The 22,146-nt window shown below is 44.9% G+C and overlaps 1 protein-coding gene across 7 annotated transcripts in view; it reads right to left on the bottom strand.

Moving 5' to 3' along the window:
* Positions 1–441: 441 nt before the first annotated feature.
* The window catches only part of ERCC6 (ERCC excision repair 6, chromatin remodeling factor), a 75,121-nt gene continuing 53,416 nt past the window's right edge, over positions 442–22,146 (bottom strand). For 5 of the 7 annotated variants that reach the window (XM_036461210.2, XM_036461206.2, XM_036461208.2 and 2 more), the window contains 13 exons: positions 19,142–19,312; positions 18,493–18,669; positions 14,550–14,666; positions 12,870–12,965; positions 9,326–9,541; positions 8,519–8,629; positions 8,041–8,160; positions 7,335–7,429; positions 5,953–6,098; positions 5,188–5,868; positions 3,269–3,473; positions 2,530–2,605; positions 442–1,540 (listed from right to left, as the gene is read on the bottom strand). In XM_036461210.2, the coding sequence (XP_036317103.1) occupies positions 1,115–1,540; positions 2,530–2,605; positions 3,269–3,473; positions 5,188–5,868; positions 5,953–6,098; positions 7,335–7,429; positions 8,041–8,160; positions 8,519–8,629; positions 9,326–9,541; positions 12,870–12,965; positions 14,550–14,666; positions 18,493–18,669; positions 19,142–19,312 (2,637 nt within the window). In that variant the 3' untranslated portion in view covers positions 442–1,114. The remainder of the gene's footprint in view (positions 1,541–2,529; positions 2,606–3,268; positions 3,474–5,187; positions 5,869–5,952; positions 6,099–7,334; positions 7,430–8,040; positions 8,161–8,518; positions 8,630–9,325; positions 9,542–12,869; positions 12,966–14,549; positions 14,667–18,492; positions 18,670–19,141; positions 19,313–22,146) is intronic. The other 2 variants (XM_045570683.1, XM_045570684.1) reach the window with 2 other exon arrangements.

The raw sequence follows: 22,146 nt of genomic DNA, 5'->3' as shown, positions 1-22,146 counted from the left end.
CCTTCTATCCTCCCTTTTACTCTCTGCACAAACAAACAAAAAATTAAGACTTCATTGCTGAGATATTAACATAACAATGAGAAGGAAACAAGGACAAACAGGCTCAAACAGCACCGTCACAGAGCTGCAAGCTGACAGCCCGTGAGAGCAGCTGAAGGCCCCTCTCCCACAGGAGCCGTCACCAAGGCCACGGAGATGGAAGCAGCACAGACACCTGAGGAGCGCAGTGCGCCTGACACAAAGCCCAGCGCCACGGAAAGCCGCAGCCCAGGACAGGAATCCGGAGGTCACCTCGCAGCCGAGCAGAGAGGGCTGGGGTGGCTCACCACACAGCACCCACTGCGGATCCGGGTGGCTCTGGAATGCTGTTTGTTCGCGCGCGTGTGTTGGATGTGCTATCTGTACTTACTTTTGGTTCTGCTTGTTTAGTCTTTGTTTTTGAAGATAACATTTCATTTTCCTAAAACCAACAGTCACCGCAGGGACTTTGCTTGCTATAAAGCTGAGTACACTGCAACCTTCTACAAGCACATCTTGTTTACCCCGGGCTATTTCATGCTTTACTAACAAGAATACCTGCCAAATCAACAGCACCTTAAAAGAAAGACCATTTATAGGCAATTAAGATGATTCAAAAGATAAATCTCTTCTTTTTTGAAGTGGCAAATGATAAATGTAAACATTTAAAAAAGTTAAGCACCAAAAATAATGCTGTTATCAGATATTGCTAAATTAATTTATTGAGCAGGTCTCACCGAATAGAAGACAGGTTTTAGTGCAAGAAAAAAATTCTTGTGATTCCGGGTCATAGACTTCTCAATGAGAACAGCATGCTCAGGGACAGTGGCTTTTGGGAAAAGGAACAAATGTGTCCAAGGACTGTCAGGCCCACGGTTTTATAACCTAATTCATAGCATCAAAAACATCAACCCCTGTGCTTATAAAACCTTAAGTCCCAAAGAATTTCTTCTTCCTTCAAGTTTTAACTATGAGGTAGCTATCATTCAAGTAAACATCAAATACAGCCAACCTCTGCTAACAGACATGAGCACCAGTCTTAATTATTGGAAATCGCCACTGGAAAGTCAATTAAAAGTTTAGAAATTAATGTTAATCAGCAGTATTCTGGCTTGAGTTTCCAAATCCCTTCCCCACCAGAAGTTCTATGAAAAGTGCAGAGATTTCTCAACAGTTCTCGAAAGACGCAAGACTGGGACACTGATAACTTGGACTCGAACTCCTGCAGAACCTCCTGCGTGCTGGCCTGGCCGTCCACCCGGGCCCGGAAGGCAATGAAGTTCCTCATCTCCACCAGGAGGTCGTCCTGCTCCGTGCAGGGGGGCGGTGGCGGGGCGGCGGCCTCGTGAGGGGGTACGTTCTCACTTTCCAGCCGCTCCGGCAAAATCAGGTGGTTCCTGGCTCTCATTTTAGCCAACAGAGAGGACGACGTGAGGGCCCCAGACGAGGACTCCACAGCTTCCAAGTTTCCACTAAAATGCTCCGAAATGAGGTCTTTCCCGTCCTTCTTCACGATGCCGTCCTGCAGAAGGAAGAGCAGTGCACTGTACGTCTCAGGTCTCACTGCGGCCCGCTCTCTCCCAGAGCTCTGAGGGACACATCCGTGGTGCCCGGGCCAGGGGGCCAGTCCGGGGAAGAATGGAACACTAGGTACCCCAGAGGGAAAGGAGAGTCACCGTCTAAACCCGCCTGCATTAAAACCAACAACCAGGACACACCCACAGCTACACTAGGCACTGGGGCCACTCTGCGTGAAGAGGACGAGGGAGCAGAGGGGCTGGGAGCAGGCGCCAGGAAACTGACTCCAGGAAGCTGGAGTTCCGGGGGCTCCTCCTCTCATCCTCCCAATCTAACCCGGTCTAGGCTGGCTGTGGGGCAGGAATAACATGGAGCTGTACTCTTCTTCACTTGTTATCATTTCACTTTACTAATTTATTCCTTACATGTGTTACCCTTAAAAACAAAGGTTCTCTATTCACATTCATGTAAAATAGGAGCCTGAACCTGGCAGTTCCAAAGGTTCTCAGTAGCACAGCCTTAACCAGAGGACCAGAGAGAGCACTGAGGGGCGAGGCCCAGCTGCTCTCCTGGCGGAGACCGTCCGAGCTCCGGCAGCCGGTGAGTGCCAAGCGCCCCAGGCCTTTGTTCCAGCGGGCAGGGCAGTGGTCTTTGGAAGCACTGAGCCTCCGGGGGCCGCAGGCTGCAGGGGCCACGCCTCCCACCTGTCATCTATCCCTGTATGACTCCCGCCGACCCCCGCGTCCTCCCCACACACACATTAACTTTCTCAGGGCAAAATAGAGAATTTGCTCCAGATCGTGAGTTAAAGACTTTTTCTGTTAGGAAGTTAGCTGGCCTTTTAGATTGGAATAAAGGGGTTCATAAATCAGAGCAGACAGCACAAATCGCAGGTGGCATTAGCCAGCGACTTTTTCACTTCCGAATCGGGTTACATTTTCCTGGGAATGCAATCAAGTCTCCCAGGTGAGAAGGGGACAGCGATCTCATTACCTGGCGTTTCTGCTGTGAGGACGCCGAAGGACGCTGCCCAGAGAGGCTGGAATTCCTTTTCTGACCAAACCTGCTCCTAAACAAGGAAAGAACCAGGTAAAGTGTTTTTGTGACTATGAGATGAAAATGCCCTCCCAACAACTGAACTCCTCCTGGAAGACGTTTTTCTGTGTGCCTCTTCCTTCACAGCCATGGCAGCCTTCCCTCTACTTCATTCTCCTGGGAGAACCCCTCAGTGTGCGTGTTCAGCACATGGGCCACCACCTCCCCCGGGGAGGGAGGCCCTTCCAGGAGAGTGACTGAACAGCACAGCCAAGCTGCCTGCGGAGCTGGAGAGAGGTCTTATGAGGCTTAACGGTGATTCTGCATCTCCTCCTGGTTTTAACAAAACGGCTCCCCTTCCCCCTGAAAGCTTGTCTTTGGAAAGCAGGACAAAAGCGAAGAAGGTGAGGTTACAAATGTGTTTCTCTGAGTCCCACAAGTTGGCTGGCCGTCCCTCCCTGAGGCCTCCCACTGTTCATGCCTGCCCTGACTATGCCCAGCAGACAGCCCGGCCTCTCCCAGCCCAGCCTCTCCTAGCACAGCCTTCTCCCAGCCCGGCCTCCCCCAGCCCAGCCTCTCCCAGCCCGGCCTCCCCCAGCACAGCCTTCTCCCAGCTCGGCCTCTCCCAGCTCGGCCTCTCCCAGCCCGGCCTACCCCAGCCCGGCCTCCCCCAGGACAGCAGGGCAGCCCTTTCCACCTTGTTCCTGCTGGGGCCCCGGAGACGCCCCGGTGGCCGGTCCAGGTGGGCACACCAGACGCCACGCCCAGGCAGCGCTGCCGGGAGAGCCTCAGTGCCTTCAGCGCGTCCTGGGCCACTCGGTTGGCCTCCGCCTCCACCAGCACATAGTCAGGGCTGGCTCCATCCATGATAGCGTCGTGCTTCATGACACTGTGCACGCCAACTAGCAAGAACACGGAAACAGGAAATGTATTAGTTCGGTGGGAAACAAGCACCATTTTCCTTCCGCAGCCTAGCATGTTGCAGGTAGAGGAAAACAATGAGTATTTTTGCTCACTGAGACCCAGACACTTACAGGCTGTGCTCCTTACCTTCACACACTGTGTGAGCGAGGGCCTATCACTGTCCCTGTTTACAATGATGGAAGCATGATGCTGCGATCATAACCCCAACATCACCTCTTCCCACCTAGCTGGGAATTTTAAAGCCATCTATGGAATGGTATAGAAATTATATCTCAGTAAAGCTATCTTTCTGAATCATTCAAAAGAAAAAAATTTTTTATTGAAGGGAAAAATATAAACCAGAATTATAGAATTTCTAAAATATAATAACCATGAAAATATTACATATTAGACTGATTTAATGTAGTTATTAGTGAAAAATTCATAGCCCTAAATATTTATTATCAATAAAAATAAATGAATACAAAAATTATATTTTCAAATCAAGTGGTTTTATAAAAAGCAAAAAAATTCACCAAAACACAATAAAAACAAAAACATAATGAAGAAAGTAATGAAGATAAAAGCAAAACTTTTGAAGTAGAGAACAATCATGGATCTAATTAATAAATCAAAATTCTGATTTACTAAAAAAAACAAAACAACCACAAAATAGACAAACCACTAGCTTAACTTGATCAAGAAAAAAGGAAGGTGTGTGGGGGACATAGAAAATTAGAAATGACAAGGGGAAAATTATCTCGAAAAAGAAGTAAATTTAAAAAAAGAAACATTTCAAGAGTATTTTCTATGTCTCTATGCAAATGAACTTGAAAACTAGACAAAACAGGTAATTTGCTAGGAAAACAGATCAATAACAAGTTACAGGAAAGCATCAGGCCCCTACGGTTTCTCTCTGAAATGCCCTTAAGTCCTTGAACAAAGAACCATCCCAGGGACATGTTCAGTTCAGGCCTAAACAGGACCACACCCCTCTGACAACTAAGCTGGCAGGACGGCCTGTCCCCAGGGTCCCGACACATTGCTGAGACTCCTTCCTAATTGTTCTCCCCTGACATTAGCCATCAGCTTTCCTGCTTCTAGATACCTGCCTCTGGCCATTACACACACCCCAACCTTGCTGCAATCTCCTGTGGTTGGAAAATCAGATAAATATAACATGTAGGGAAATTTCTTATTAATGTTCAGACCGGACAAATCATTTAATGTATTGCACCCCTCCTGTAAATGCTTATGTCAAGTACTCCAAAGTTTCAAATCCTAGGTCTTCAAAAGGGAGAGGTGAATATAGTTTTCAAAAATGTCAATACATTTCAAATCTTAATTTCAGAAAAAAAAGTTACTTCCAGCAGACAGCACTGTCAGCAGAGCCTGCTCGTGCTCTGTCCCAGCACACCTATGGCAAACTCAGCACAGGATGGCCTGACTTCTTTTGTTTGTTAATCCTCACCCAAGGATATTTTTTTCCCATTGGTTTTTAGATAGGGTGAAAGGGAGGAGGGAGGAGGAGTGCGCAAGAAGCATTGATGTGAGAGAGACACATCTATTGGTTGCCCCTGCACATGCCCCAACCAGGGCCGGGGATTGAACCTGAAACCCAGGTTCATGCCCTTGACCAGGAATGGCACTTGGGACCCTATGGTGCACGGGTTGACACTAACCACTAAGCCAACACTGGCCAGAGTGGATTACCTGATTTTTTGAAAAGCTTTTCTAGAACATAGTCATCATGGTTCTGCTGTGTGCTCTCATGCTCATTTTCACTGTCCAGCTTCCGGTACTTTCTTTTCTTCACAAGGTGTGGAATTCGAGTTCCTTCAAACTTGGCGTCTCTGCGGCACTTGGAGCTCTTGGGCTTTTGCTTTGGCCTCAGAAGCGTCTCCTGGGCCCCTTCTTCTGCCACACTGTGTTTTGTTTTCGACTTGTGCTTACAGAAGGTATTGTCCATTTGTCCATTCTCCCAAAGAGGTTCGGTTTGGACCTGGCAGCTTTCTCTTTTATCAGCAAGACTCTGCTTTTCACTGATCCTTTCCCCACCAGATCTTGGAGAACGTGCACACTGCCCCTCTGCGCTCGGCACTGGTGAGTCCTCCAGTCTACACACCGCGTCTGTCTCCTCAGCAAGGCTGTCACCGCGAGCTCCAGTGCCAGGCATCGGAGGGGCCTCTCGCAAAGGGTCCCCTTGATTAGAAGGCACTGCATTTACTGCAGCTCCTCCAGCTGCGGAGTTCTCTGCTGACACTGTGTCACCGCCGGCCGGTGCATCAGGATCGGGGAACTTGTTGCATATTGGAATGTTATGGTCTGTTCCGGAGGCCAGCTGAAGTTTTCTTTTTAAGTGGCGTTTGGGTGTTTGAACATCTGAGCCAGTTCCTGTAAAAGGAAAAACACACTCGTGTTACATTTTGTAATTGTTATATCAATTATTCCTTCAAGTTAAACGACCTTCTGCAATACCTGCAAAAATAGCACTTGTTTCAGTGCCCTGGGAAGCATCAGGACTGGTCAGAGTGAACAGCTCATAAAGATCATTGGACTTGAAGAACCGCCGCTGCTTCGGATCCTTTAGCACTCTATTTGTCAAGAACTGCTTGAATATTTGTCTAAAGATAAAAAGCAAACTGGTATGAAACAATATTCAGCTCTACCTCAAATGCTAATAATAAAACAATGTTAAGAGAGAGATGATAAATGCGGTATCCAGGTGTTAAAATGCCTAAAACTTCTAGCCTTGGACATTAACATTCAAAAAGTACACAAAACATCAGTGTCTCCCATGTTCTATAGAATATAGTTAGAAATAATGCCTTATTATTATTATTACCCCATAGGTTTCTGCAACTTCCAAGATTCATCACACTTCAAGAAACACCTTTTCCACACAATCAAGTGGCGCACAGCCTGTCTACACTGCAAAAGCCAGCCTTGGACTCCTGGACCAGGGCCCTTTCCTGTGACGGGCTCAGCAAGCCCTGCCTGGGCTCTGCAAAGTTTTCACATGGAGCCACCTCACCAGCTTCCACCTACTGAGCCACATCCATGCTAAAGGACCATGCCACTGTCACTCTGGCTTAGATCCCTCCACAAAGCAGCCCTGTCCCCTCAGTGGCTTATTCTTCAGGCGAAGGCGTGTATTTCTAAGCGAGAGCTCTCCCTCTCAGGACTCAACTGGTTTCCAGCTCTCTCACAGCCAGGCCCCTGAAGAACATGCCCGGTCCCACAAGTGGCCTAGCACATGGGATGTGGCTCAATAGTCTTTAGCAGGGGAGGGCAAAACTGGCAGAATTTCCATCCCACTCTGTAAGTGCTCCTTGCTCAAATCCCTCCTCTTCACAGAGAGAAACGGAGGAGGAAACAGGTGTCCTAGTCAACCTTCCTCTATGGGCATCTGAGCCAAAGTGAACAGAACACCCACTCTATTCACACCCACACCAATCACACCCACATGCTATGTGTTAGCATTTCAATTCTGTCACACCTTAAAATTTTTCTGAAAAAAAGATGGCACACTATAGTAGGCAGGAAAATTTCTTTCAAATAACAATAGTATGAAGTTTAAACAGAAGTAGTCCTTGAAGTTTAGTAAAGTAGAACAATGACCATGTTCAAAGACACCTTTTAAACAACTCACAATAAGCCATTTAAAAAACTAAAAGTAAGGCTTATTTTAGTAAAAAAAATATACATATATATTGTATATATTTAAACAAAACAAAAAATTCAAAAACCACATTATCCCTCACGTTATAGCAACCGTTGCTTTATAAAAGACGCCTGCCTGCCCCGCGGCGGGTCCTGGCCCGCACACACGCGCGGGAGAGCGGGCCAGCTGCACTGACCGGTGGTAGATCTTCTCCTCGATGGTGCCCGCGGTGAGGAGCCGGTACACCGTCACCTGCTTCCTCTGGCCGATCCTCCACGCGCGCTCCCGGGCCTGCGGCAGAGAGCACGTTTCAGCAGGGCCTCCCAACGACAAGCACTGGCTAAGGGAGGTGGCTGTGCTGCCCTCTGCTCCCAGTCAGAGTGCTGGCTAATGAGTGCACACACCTCAGGCCCATTAGGAAGACAAACTGGCAGGTGACAGAGGGACCGTCGCCTCTGCTTGAAAAACGGTGAGTCTGTGGCATTCCCCTTCCCAGACCTGGCGATGGAGGCTGAGCAACAGAAGCGCGTCCTCCTCAGGCAGAAGCCCAGCAGCAACACGGAGCGCAGGGCCCTGAGACTCCCAGGTGGGGCCCATAACTGACTGCTGCCCGCACAAAAACCCGAGATAACTTCACTCCAAAGCTTAACCATTGACAGCCCACTGCTGAAGCTGACCATAACATAACCAGTCGATAAACACATACCGTGTATGTTGTATGTACTATATACTGAAATCTCAGAATAAAGTAAGCTGGAGAAAAAAAAATCTTAAAGAAGACAAAGAACATTTACTGTACTTATTTTTAAAAAGCCTCAGATAAGTGGACTCATGCAGTTCAAACCCGTGTTGTTCAAAAGCCAAGTATGTCACAACACACTCCTTTTAAAAAACGAACAGACCTGCGTGTCTGTGCTTGGGTTCCAGTCGGGGTCGTAGATGATGACTCTGTTGGCTCCCGTCAGGTTGACTCCGAGGCCACCCACCCGAGTGGTCAGAAGAAACACAAATATGGACGTGTCCTAGAGTAAGACACACAACACTGAGTGCGCGCACTTAGGACCAGAGAGACCCTTCTCCTCTGCCGCCCGTACTCCACCCACGGGAAATGGCCCTGATATAAGGCATGGGCTATGGACTAGAGACCTGGGCAGTCAAAGATGCCATCTCACAACTCCCACTCTCACTAGCAATATTAGTTGACATGTAAAAGTTGGGTTTTCAAGAAAAAATATACACACATCAATAATCCAGAAATGCACAGACTTAAAAACAAAAATTCCCCTCCCCCTGCTGACCAACCCAGACCCAGCCGCTCAGGGGGTGGCACGCCTGCCCCTGCACCCAGCAGCAGCTTCGCATCACTGCATCACCGGTCACCTCGTTGTATCTTGTGATCAGTGGCTGTCTTGAAGCTATGGTCGTGGTACCATCCATTTTGAGATAGGAATACTTCTGGGCTCTAAGAAAGACTTCAAGTATGTCCAACATCTGTTTGGGAGAGAGGATGGGGGATAAGAGTTTAAAAACTAAATGCACACTTCTGTGTAAACAGCCACACCTTTCCAACAGTCACATTAAAAGGGTTTCTTGCTTTAAGAAACATAAATTGCTATGAATATTTTTGGGATTTCCCTGTTAATTTTTATAAGTTTTGTTAATAGCTGGACATTTACTTGAGTTCAGCCTCAAACTCGCTCAGACCCAGAATCACATGATAACTAAGCCTTTTTAAAAAGCCAACTTCTGGGCACCAAATTGAGAGGGAGAGGGAGAGGGAGGGGGAGGGGGAGGGGGAGGGGGGAGAGGGGAGGGGGGAGGGGGGAGAGGGGAGAGGGAGGGGGGGGGGAGGGGGAGGGGGGAGGGGGGAGGGAGGGGGGAGGGGGGAGGGTTGAGGGGGAGAGAGGGAGGGGGGTATGGGGGGAGGGGGAGGGCGGAGTGGGGGCAGTGGGGGGAAGGGGGGGGGGGGGGCTTGTTTGATGGGGTGGGGGTGGGAATGAAGGGAGAGGGAAGGGTAGCGGTGTATCGCTGGCGCTGATACTCTACTCTCCCCCAAGATTACAGGCTGCCAACTCAGTATCAGCAGGTAGAGCTGCTGAGGGGATCATTACTTTAGATTATATTCTGTATTTTAATTATAAGCCGTAAGGAACCAACTTGTCTCCTGCATGAGCTTTGTCTGCTCACCTGCCTTGACTGGGAAAACAGAAGTACTCGCTGGCCCTGCTTGTGCCATATCTTCAACAAGGACTCAACAACGATCATTTTCCCAGAACGTTTCCAGTATCCAAACTGATCTTCCTCTGGTTCATTATTGGAAATGCCTCTGAGAGTCTTGGGGCCTCCAGAAAAGAGATCAGGGTGGTTGCAGATTTTCCTCAGGGCTATCAGTCCAGAGAAAACCTAGGGCATAAAAGAACATGTGCACTCTAGAGGACTTGACGTAAACTCAGTCGCTCAGGAAGGAGGGGAGGAGGCTGTTCGATACGGAGAAGGAATTCTTTACTCGCTTCTTAGCTTCCTCCCTAACCACAGCATATGAGGAGCTAGAAGAAATCAACCTTCACTCACCTTCTTTTCCTGATGGGGCAAGTTCTCCAGGAACAAAAAAATTCTACTGGGCCAAACATGTCTGTGGGGTCATATTCAATTACTAATTATCTATTTCCCTCACTAGAAGAAAAGGTGTGCAGCTCACAGCATCAGAAAAACTTGACCTATAAAACTGACTCATCTTTTATGAACAAATAAAAAACGTCAGGAGAAACCAAGATGGCAGCACAGTAAACACCTGAACTTGCTGCCTCGCACAGCCACTTCAAAACTACAACTAAATGGACATCATCCAGAACCACAGGAAGGCTGGCTAAGTGGAAATTCTACAGCTAGAAGGAAAGAAAAGCACACTGAGACTCAGAGGAGCTGCAGAAGTAAAGTGCAGAGATACGGAGGTGCGTGCAGAAAGGGCCAGCAACTGAGTACACGGCTGTCTTTTTCAATCCGCAGGGAGACACAAGCTCCCGACTGCTCTGAACTCCAGTTCCAGGTGAGACACTAGGGAGCCAGACTCATACGTGGAGAAAATGGACTGTCGCAGTGGGCAGAACTTGAAGGTGGCTTTCTCTCAGAGGTGCTTGCAGCGATTACCGTGAGACACTAAAGACCCAGGGCCTCTTAGGAAAGGGCTGATGGGAAGCCATTGTTGTTTGCTCCGCCCTGAGACTCCGCCCCATCTCAGTTGTGCACAGAGGCTTTTGCATATGAATGGCCTGGTCTTTTGAAATCCAAACTTACCTAATAAACTGCAGCTAAGTCAGAGAGACCCAGAACATCCAAAAGAAGGCCCAAGGCCCCACAGCAGCTTGCATTATTTTACAGCCGGGCCTCATCTGGGCACCTCCAAAACCCAAACAAAGAAGAAAAATTTGCAGATATCTCCATAGCTTCTGCTGGGTGGCCTCAGGCAGAGGCTAAATTAGCACCTCCTTGGAGATCCAAGAGCCAGTGTACCCAGGGGTCAGAGTAGGACCATCAAGATTAAAACTCCTCAAATCCATAAGGGATACAGTCAAGAGGAATTCCCAGTGAGTATCAAAGTCCCACTGAAGCAAGTCTTGCCTCATAAGTGTGTCTCCAGCACAGAAGTTTTCCCATCGTAGACACAGCTGATCTTCACAGCCAGTTGGCCTGGAGGTCAATTCCCACCAGTGATACCAACAACAATAAGGCTTAACTACAACAAGACTGTGCACACAGTCCACAAAGGGGTATATCAGAGTGTCCATCTCAGATAACTCGGGAGGCTGAGCCACTGGGCCCTATAAAACACCTAGCACACAAAGCCACTATATCAACACAGGGAAGCAGCCAAAATATGGAGAAAAAGAAACAGGTCACAAATTAAATGGAGGAAAGCAAATGATTGGATATAGAGTTCAAAACCATGGTTATAAGGTTTTTCAAGAATTTTCTAGAAAAGACCAATAAATTTAGTGAGACCCTTAAGGATATAAAAAGGACCAACTAGAATTAAGCATACACTGACTGAAATAAAATATAATATACAGAGATCCAACAGCAGACTAGAGGATCACGAGAACCAAGTCTAAGATTTGAAATATAAAGAAGCAAAAAAACATCCAACTGGAAAAACAAAAAGACAAAAAAATCCAAAAATATAAAGATAGTGTAAGGAGCCTCTGGGACAACTTCAAGCGTACCAACATCTGAATTATGGGGGTGTCAGAAGAAGAGATAGAGCAAGATACTGAAAACCTATTTGAAGAAATAATGACCAAAAACTTCCCCCACCTGGTGAAAGAAATAGACTTACAAGTCCAGGAAACACAAAGAACCCCAAACAAAAGGAATCCAAAGAGGACCACACCAACACACATCATAATTAAAATGTCAAGGGCAAAAGACAGAGAATCTTGAAAGCAGCAAGAGAAAAACTGTTAGTACTTACAAGGAAGTACCCATACGACTGTCAGCTGATTTCTCAACAGAAACTATGCAGGCCAGAAGGGAGTGGCAAGGAATATTTAAAGTGATGAACAGTGGCAAGAAATATTAAAGTAAAGAACCTACAACCAAAATTACCCAGCAAAGCTATCATTCAGAATTGAAGGTCAGATAAAGAGCTTCACAGACAAGAAAAAGCTAAAGGAGTTCATCACCACCAAACCAGGATTACATGAAATGCTGGGGTATTCTTTAAGAAGAGGAAGAAGAAGAAAAAGGTAAAGGTAAAAACTATGAACAACAAAAAAGACATCAAATACCAACAAGTGAATCTAAAAATCAAGTGAATAAAAAATCTGAAGAACAGAATGAACTGGTGAATATAATAGAATCAGGGACATAGAAAGGGATTGGACTGACAATTCTCAGAGGGAAGGAGGTCTGAGGGGTGTAGGAAGAGTTTAGACAAAAATCTTACACCTATGGATGAAGACAGTGGCAGGGGTTAAGGTATGGGGTGGGGTAGGGGATCAGGTGGAGGAGAGCTATGGGGATGAAAAAAGAGGAACACCTATAATAATATGAACAATAAAGATTTATTATATTAAAAATAAAAGAGTATAGCAGTGATGCCCTGGCAGTCATGGCTCAGTGGTTAGTGTGGGCCGTGCACTAAGGGGCCATGGGTTCAATTCCTGGAAAAGGGCATGTCCCTGGGTTGCAGGTTTGCTCCCCACGCCTGGGTCAGTATGTGTGCAGGGGCCAGTTATGTGTCTCTATCACATCAATGTTTCTCTCCTTCTCTCTCTCGCTCCCTCCCTCCTCCTCTCTTTCTCCCCTTTCCTCTACTCTCTCTGAAAAAGCAATGGAAAAAATATCCTCAGGTAAGGATTAAATAAATGAAAATTAAAAAAGAGCCGAAACCGGTTTGGCTCAATGGATAGAGCATCGGCTTGGGGACTGAAGGGTCCCGGGTTCGATTCCGGTCAAGGGCATGTACCTTGGTTGCAGGCATATCCCCAGTAGGGGGTGTGCAAGAGGCAGCTGATCGATGATTCTCTCTCATCGATGTTTCTAATTCTCTATCTCTCTCCCTTCCTCTCTGTACAAAATCAATAAAATATATTTTTAAAAAAATTAAAAAAGAGAGAGCGAGAGACAGTGAACCCCTGACTGGTGCTGGTATCCATTCTGTATCTGCTTCCAAGCTGTATCCAAGCTGGTATCCGCTTCCCTTCCTGTCTCTAGCTTCTCTCACTTTACTGACCTGCATCTCTCCATTGAGAATTCTGTAAACTTCTTTGGAATCAATGAAATTTTGGTAGACTTTATGCTGCTCATCTGTAAGACGGCAAAATAAGACCTATGGGGGAGAAAATTAAAAAAAAAATAAAAAACACTGTAATTTCAAAAAACATTTTAACAGAATAAAATAATTAAAATATCAATGAAATTTCCTAATCCAACAGCACAATGTATGCAATTTTAACAATGTATCTCTTGTTTAAAAAAACAAAATGAAGCCATATCTCAGAATTGAAGAATGAGTACAGTTCCCGCCTCTCATCAACCCCTATTTCTGTCACCTGTCCACCTCCTGGTCCCCACCCCACTGTCCTGAGACTCCCTGACGACTGGCTTCCTGCTCACAGGAGAGCTTAGGACCAGGTGCTCAGAGCTTGCTCCATCCTAGCCACCACGTGCTGGGAGGCTCACCTCCCATGATGTCCCCTTGCCTCAGGCCAGGCCCACACCTCTGCTCCCAAGGACTCTGCAGGGACTGGCTGACTCCTCCCCATTTTCTTTCCTCTTCAATGTTTGCAAATACCACTTGAGTAATCCTTCAAAAACAGAACCTGAGTGTTTATAATTCTTAATTTCTTAAATTCATATTTCATTCCTTTAAAAATGGCAACAGAAAAGCCTCTCATCTCAATCGCAAGTTAATTACACAAATTATTCATCAGGTGCCTAGAGTCTGCAAATCTGTTTTAGGTGTCATGTAGAACCCGATGATGGGAAAGACAAAATCCCGCCCTCGGAGTCCAGCCTAGGAGAGGCTCCAATGGAGCCTGGTGAGGCCCCCAAGTGGAACCTCTGTGTGCGCACTTGTGGAGGGGTGGGGAAACCTTCAGGCAGAGGGGCCTCAGGTGCAAATGGGAGGAAAAGTGGGGCATTTTTTAAAAATTGGAAGCAATTTGCCTTGGCTCCTGCATGGAATACAGGAGGCATTCTAGGATTCCACAGTAAAAATAGTGTTGCAAATACACTAAATCGGTATTCTTGGTGAGGAGAGGGATATCGGAGGTATCCAGCAGCAGTTCCCAATCTTCTCAAAGAGTACTGGGGAGTGCTGATAGGCAGGCCATTGGACGACCCCACTGACTTCTGAGGATGTGAAGCAGAGGAGAGAATGAATCACCACAGCCACTGGTCGATGGGGAATCGGAGGCAGGCAGAGGGCTATGGCCTGAGTGGCCGGCAGGGGTGGGAGCCTGTGGGGAGTGCTAAGACCACAACTAAATCTGGAGAGGAGTTGTGCTGGGAAGCGAAGAGGCGGCCTTGATGAAAGTAGCCTTGATGACCAATCTCCCAGATCCTTTAGAGTTTCAATACTCAAAATCTACAAGGCCTTTATTTTTAGATGCTGAACAGAAGGTGTGGTCATCTATTGAGATAATAGGACACTAGGGTGAAATTTAAAAGGATGATCCCTCAAAAGCCCGTCAGATGATGTCACTGCCCATCAGGGGATCTTCTGTGAATTTCCTCTCAAGTCTTCCCCAAGCCCAGTGGCCCTATCACACACCTGTATATACAGATGTAGATCAGCCTGCCCACATTCCCTCAACCACACCTATCACCCTCACCAATTCCGCATCTGAAACAAGTACAGAGAGGTACACCATGCTTTAGGAATACTTTGATAACTCCTGGATTTACAGACCTGTTCATTTTTATCCGGTAAAGAAAGACTCATCTTGACATCTGACTTCATTCTCCGCAGAAGGTATGGGTTTATGGTATCTCGTAAGACACATGCACACTTATAAGCAGTTTTAACCTTTAGTAAGACAAAAGGAGACACAATTACTGTATGTTTAAGGAATGCATTTGTTCCTAACTCTCAATTGATTCCAATGCTTAAAAAAAGAATTTTCAAAAGAATGACCAATGATTATACAAAATTACCTAGTTGGAAATGATTTGGAAAAATTAGTGTAAGTCCAATATGTTCCAGGAGGTGGAAGCTTTCATAATATCAGTAAAAAACACACCTTATTAACCAAAGTAAAAGCAAAAAAACAGCTGGTCATTTTCTATACTCTGCCTTAATTATTACTGTATAGTTAAACCCCAAAATAGAGATTTATTTGGTTCCCAAACAACCTCTAGGGAAAAAACTGCTTGCAAACAAATCTCTATTTGCAATCTCACATTCTCCAAAAGCTACAAGAAGATGGCTACTCTGCAAGCTGAAGATCAAAAGGCAACCGGAGGGAAGCTGCAGCAGTGGAGGCAGCCAGATAATCAGCAGAGATTACTGCCCTTTGGAGACTTCAGAAAGTGAGTTCAAGACAAGCCTTATGATCCCAGAAATGAAAGGTCGCTCAGGTCTGCCACGGAGCATATGGCTCTGTAATGGAGCAGCCACATGAGATGGTATTAACTACATAGAAAAACAAAGGCCCACAGCACAGAAACCACTCTGCATTTCATTTAAAGGCAAACAAAGAATTCAATAAATTATTGATATTTAAAAAATCTACATAGGCTTAACAACCTACTGAATCACTATTTTATGGAAAGAGAAAAATTCTAACTAAAGATTAATTTTAAGAAAGCTTAAAATTAAAGATTAATTTTAAAATTTAAGATTAAAATTTAAGATTAAAATTTAAGATTAATTTTAATTTTAAGCAAAATGAGCGGTTGATCATAATACAGAAAAATTCATGTTACAAACTTAGCATGGTAAAAATGAAAACATTTAAAAGATCCTATGAACACCTCAAGTATGTATACATGTATGTGCATGTATGTGTGTTTATCTTCTGTGATATTTTTGCCAAAAAATGCAAAACCTGAATCCAATCATAAAGAATGAAAGGCAAACCCAAAGTGAGTCACATTCTATGAAAAAAACAGGCCTATGGTCTTCAAAAATGCCAAAGAATCAAAAGGCATATGAAGTTAGAGGAACTGTCCAAAATTAAAGGAGACTAAAGAGACAGATAATATCAGAATTGGCAAAATGTAAATGACATACACGTTACATAACAAAATTCTATCAACATTATATTTCCTCCTGATTCTCATGTTTATGCTGTGGTTCTGTTAAGAAAATGTCCTTGTTCTTAAAAAATACACACTGAAGGATTTAGAGGAAAGAGTACCATCTGCAACTTGCTCTCAGATGATTCAGAAACAAAAAAATCTGTGTGCAGATAAAGGTGGTGAGGAGGGAGGAAAGAGAAGATCGAGCAAATACAGCAAAACGTTAGCTAAACACGAACAACTAGTGAATCTGGTGAAGAGCATGTAGTTCTAAGTTCTGTTGAACTTGAAATTATTTCTGGCCTAAAAAGCCTGTCAGACGATGTCACTGCCCGTCAGGGGATCTTGCTCAATGGTGAGCACCTACCCATGAACCAGGAAGTCACGGTTCGATTTTAGGTCATGGCACATGCCTGGATTGCAGGCTCAGTTCCCAGTAGGGGGGCGAGCAGGAGGCAGGTGATCAATGATTCCCCCTCATCATTGATGGTCTTATCTCTCTCCCTATCTCCCTTCCTCTCTCTCTAAAATGAATAAAGACATGCTTTTTTAAAGATATTATTTTTAAATAAAAATAAAAACTATAAATAAAGAACAATAGGGATTCAGTGGAGGAAGAGAAGCCTTACAATAGTTAATTAAAAATCATTCATTCTCAAGATGTAAAAGGTTTTGAAATTATTGTTGACAATCCTGATAGTAAAGGTCTAAAATTCTATTTTTAATCAAGTATCTCAAACATGTGAATGTCTCTTTTGGTGAAAGGCTTTTTGTCAAGGCTCAGCCTTGACCTGAGGTGCAGGCCTCCCCTTGAGGGCTGTGCAGAAGCCCTGCCTCTCACCCAGGAGGGAGCCTGCTCTCAGGTCAGCTGTCCATGCCTGTGACAACCCCATTCTCCCAGGCGCCCAGGCCTAAAACCTCAGGGCTCCGCAGCAAGCTCACCACCACCTATCCCATTTCCTTTATCTTGGCAGCCTCCACAGCTCATTTGCTCTGCCTAAAATGCCTCCACAGGCCCTGCTCTCCACCTTCTTTCTCAGCACCACCACCCAGGTCCAGGTCCAAGTCCAGGTCTAAGTCCTCATCACCCTCATCCCCAGGAGTCCTGCAGGGTCCTCAATGCAGCCTAAGTACCTGACCTGCAGGCTGAGAACCCACCTGCAGCCTGAGAACCCACCTGCTGCCTGAGAACCTGACCTGCAGCCTGAGAACCCACCTGCAGCCTGAGAACCTGACCTGCAGCCTGAGAACCCACCTGCAGCCTGAGAACCTGACCTGCAGCCTGAGAACCCACCTGCAGCCTGAGAACCTGACCTGCAGCCTGAGAACCTGACCTGCAGCCTGAGAACCTGACCTGCAGCCTGAGAACCCACCTGCAGCCTGAGAACCCACCCGCAGCCTGAGAACCTGACCTGCAGCCTGAGAACCTGACCTGCAGGCTGAGAACCCACCTGCAGCCTGAGAGCCTGACCTGCAGCCTGAGACCCTGACCTGCAGCCTGAGAACCTGACCTGCAGCCTGAGAACCCACCTGCAGCCTGAGAACCTGACCTGCAGCCTGAGAACCCACCTGTAGCCTGAGAACCTGAGAGAACAGCCCTCTCCCATCTCGGCTCAGACAGCCTTGGTGGCTCTTCCTTGCCTGAGCACCTCTGCCTCCCTTTCAAAGCTCCCCTTTCCAGAACTCAGAGTTTTCCTAGTGCTTCCCCACAAACACCTCCAGGCCAGTCAAGTTTGTCTCTACACTGCCCATGGCCACCTAAGGTGGCTGTTGCCTTGTTCTCGGGCCTGTTTTCCCGAAATCAGGATAAGAATACCTGTCGCGCAGGGACCGGTTTAGCTCAATGGATAGAGCGTCGGCTTGGGGACTGAAGGGACCCGGGTTCGATTCCGGTCAAGGGCATGTACCTTGGTTGCGAGCATATCCCCAGTAGGGGGTGTGCAAGAGGCAACTGATCGATGACTCTCATCGATGTTTCTAACTCTCTATCTCTCTCCCTTTCTCTCTGTACAAAATCAATAAAATATAAAAAGAAAAAAAAAGAAGAAAAAAAAAAGAATACCTGTCGCATTAAGTCTTCCCTGATCAGTTTTCTCTGGTTTCCCCTTCCCAAGACTTTATACTTTATAAGATGTACTACCCAATTTGCACTAAATTATATGCTGTCCGGAACTGATTCACTCTTGTTTTATAATTTGACTGCTCTCAAATTTTTTAAAAAATATATATTTTATTGATTTTTTACAGAAAGGAAGAGAGAGGGATAGAGAGTTAGAAACATCGAAGAGAGAGAATCATCTATCAGCTGCCTCTTGCACACCCTCTACTGGGGGTGTGCCCGCAACCAAGGTATATGCCCTTGACTGGAATCGAACCCGTGACCTTTCAGTCCGCAGGCCAACGCTCTGTTAATTGAGCCAAACTGTTTTGGCATGCTCTCAAATATTTTATGTGATTTTTAAAAAATCATCTGGAAAAATATGAGCTATTAAGCAAATATAATTTTGTGATTGTTATTAAATACTAATTTATAGGCTTGGCCATTTCCCTCATTTCTAAATAGATTCACTACGAAGTATAATATTGAAATATAGAAATACTAGCGGTGTTACCTGCACTGGGGAGGCATTTGAGTATCCCCCCATGGTGATGGGGACTGAGAACTGCTCCATAAACACAGGTAACGTGCCCAGCTTCCCTGGGAAGACAAAGTCAAAGAGCGACCACAGCTCACGGAGGTTATTCTGCATTGGTGAGCCAGACAAGATGATGCGATGAGGAGTGCGGAACTATTGGGGAAGAAAATATTTTCTTATTAAATTCAGCTCTTAACAGATGATCACCGACCTTACCCCAAACACTCCCACTCTATTTTGTTATTTAACACATTTAGTATCATTTTGGTCTTTCCAGAACACAGGAGACATTTTATAAAATTTTAATTCTTCAATTACATAAGAGAAGAATTATTTCTTATTGTTCTAGCTGAATACTATGGATTTGAGTTAGATTTGGATACATTCTAACAACTGATCTATTATATATAAAGATATTAAGTTGTATGAGCAATTAGAATTTTAAAAAAAACAAGACTAAGAGCAAGAATGAAGAGTTGTCTGTATTAAAGCTAAATGTATTTCAAATTCCTTATGCAAAGACACAAGGAAAGATTTAGTAAATGAGTGACTAAAATCAGGGAGTTTACTCTCAAGTAAATATTATTACCCACCTAGAAATCCCCCTTGTTCCAAGAGATCATACCTGTTTGCAAGCAAGGGTGATGGCAGCATTTGGATTTCGAATTTTGTGTCCCTCATCCAAGATCACATAGTGCCAGTCATGCCTACTAATATCATCTTGCCTCATTCGGATGTAGGAGTAAGAAGTGATCAAAATTCCGTGACAATGAGCAATATCTCGAATTAGTTTCTCCTAAAATGATAATTAAATGGAAAAGCAAGTTTTAAACAAAAAGTTAAATTAAATAAGCATGACTCTTAAAATGACAATCGTCCAATCACTGTGCAATCCAAAGAACTTTATGAATATGTATACAAACACAATGCAGACAGTTGTAGTTATACATTAGCAGCAATGGCAGGTTACTGCAGGTTTCATTCATCTGTAAGTAGCAAGTACTAACATAGTCATTATTGGGGGAAAGGGCTCAAAAGAAGACTAAATAAATTATAACATACAAACATTCAATTTTTATTTTTCCAAAACTTTTGTGTCAATCCTTGTTAAACTTAAAACAACAAGGTAGATAGAAAGTGATTTATTTTAATAAAAAAGCTAGAAAATGAGAGAAAAGCCAACAAGACAAGATAAACAAATCCAGGAGTTCTAACAATTTATGGCATGAATTCCAGGAGAATAGAGTCGAAAGAATAGAAAAGTAATCATTTTTTTTTTTAAGGTAGAAAAAAATCTGAGGAGAGACTTGGGTCTAGAAAGCAAAACATCCAAGAGTGTCAGGTGGAAGGAAACACTGAAAAATGCCACAGACCTAGGCAAATACCTATTAGATGTCTGAACTCCAAAAATAAAGAAAAATAAGAGAAACTACTCTAGTTTTTAGTTAGAACAAAAAACGATTTCCTTCTGAGGAAGGACTAACTGTGTTGAATATATTTTAGGAAACATTAAAATTTTCAGAAAACAGCCTGGTCAGTATGGGTCAGTGGTTGAGCACTGAACTATGAACCAGGAGAACACGTTTCGATTCCAGGTCGGGCACATGCCTGGGTTGAGGGCTCAAACCCCAGTGTGGAGGAGGCAGCTGATCAATGATTCTCTCTCATCATTAATGTTTTTATCTCTCTCACCCACTCCCTTCATCTCTGAAATCAATACAAATATATTTTAAAAATTTCTTCAGAAAACAACTGGAAAATCTTTCCATAATTCTAGGGGAAAGCAGTGACCCGGGAACTCTGCACCGATCTGAAGAAGCAGTCATGCTTGAGGAGAGAAATGCCACCTCAGACAGGCAGGGGCAGAGCATAAGCAGCAGGAGGTGGGCTGGTACAGTGGGCGGCAGTGGGCCAGCGCAGGGCTGCAGTCTCCCAGAGAGCACAGTGAGCCCATAGTCGGTGGGTCCAGAAAGCTCATCACAGACGGCGTGCTCAAAGCGTCTCTGAGAGACAGAGGCCCCATTAATAACCCCACTTCACAGATAAGGAAATGAGCTCAGAATCAGTAAATAACATATCAGGTCACACAGCTGAGAAGTGGTAGAGTCAGGATTTGAATATAGGAAGGCAGCCAATTCTAAAGCTTATTAACTAATGTTATGCAACACTGCCTCTAACTTTACCACAAAAGAAAAAGAATTTTAAGGGAAAATTACATGTAATATACATTCCAGTTCTTAAAATAAATTATTAAAACAATAATTAAGTAAATATTAAAACACTGTTAAATACTAATAAAAACTGTTGAAAATTTAAAATATAAAAGGGATATATTAAGTGTTACTATAATTCCAGTTTAGTTTAAAAAAACCTAGAGTGAGAATAAGGGAAAATAAAAGAGTACTAAAAATCCTACCCTGTCCAAAGGTAGAATGGGGCTTAGGTGACTGATACAGTTTAATTTCTTAACCACGAGAGAAAAATACATTGAAATACATTTATAAACCATTTATGCCCACTTACTGACTCATATTTGCTACTCTGGCACGACTATGAAAAAAAAGAAATAAGATTATAGAACTAGCAAACCATTGTAGGGGAAACAAGACAAAACATGCCAAGGGTCTCCATATGACAGCAGGTAATAAGCAGCTAGACTTACCACTGGGTAAGTACGAAAAACATAAGGAAATTATCAAAGAACTAGAGGTCCAGTGCATAAAATTTATGCATGGGGGAGGGGGTTGGAGGGTCCCTCAGCCCAGCCTGCACCCTCTCCAATCCGGGACATCCCTCTCATAATCTGGGACCACTGGTTCCTAATTGCTCACCTGCCTGCCTGCCTGCCTGGTTGCCCCTTACTGCCCCCCTGCCAGCCTGGTCGCACCCAACTGCCCCTCCCTGCCGACCTGATCACCCCTATTGCCCCCTCCCTGCCAGCCTGGTCGCCCCCACCTGCCCCCACCCCCTGGCAGGCCTGGTCACCCACGCACCCGCTGTTTGGTCATTCCATCGCCCCTCACTAACCCCCCTGCCGGTCTGGTCGCCCCACTCGGCCTGTTTGGTCGTCTATTCAGTTGCGATGGTCGCTTAGGCTTTTATATATATAGATACCAAGGAAATGCTAACAAAAAATAGGGCATTATAAGAAATATAAATATCAGATAAAAAGAACTGAACAGAAAAAAAAGGATATTTTATATTTTAAAGGAAACAACATCAAGGAAGAAGAGCCATGAAACTTTACCTACCAAAAAAACACAAGACAGGAAAGCAAAACCCTGAGTGCTACATTGACAAAGTGGCATAGCCACAGCCTTCAGAGGACCTGACCACTGCCTCTCAGGGTGTGAAGAGAAAAAACATTCAACAAAACAAAAATTTAAAATTAAGATACAAGGGATCTGAGTGTATTGTGGCTCTCAGCAGTGCTCAGACCACAGGAGGAACAGCCCTCTTCACACCTCAGAAAGGCTGGCCCAAACCCTGCAGTCATGCAATCTGCTGAAACAGGAAAACAAGTGGAAGGCTAACACAAAAACTAGTGAATCTTAAAGAAAAAGCCTGACAGAAATGATAAAGCAAAAAATTAAACAATTCTTTGAAAAGACAAAACAAAACAGACAAACT

Source organism: Pipistrellus kuhlii, unplaced genomic scaffold (assembly GCF_014108245.1).
Source record: "Pipistrellus kuhlii isolate mPipKuh1 unplaced genomic scaffold, mPipKuh1.p scaffold_m20_p_35, whole genome shotgun sequence".
NCBI classification, from domain to species: Eukaryota; Metazoa; Chordata; class Mammalia; order Chiroptera; family Vespertilionidae; genus Pipistrellus; species Pipistrellus kuhlii.
Note: the sequence above shows the minus strand (reverse complement) of the source record. Positions and strands in the feature narration are given on the sequence as shown.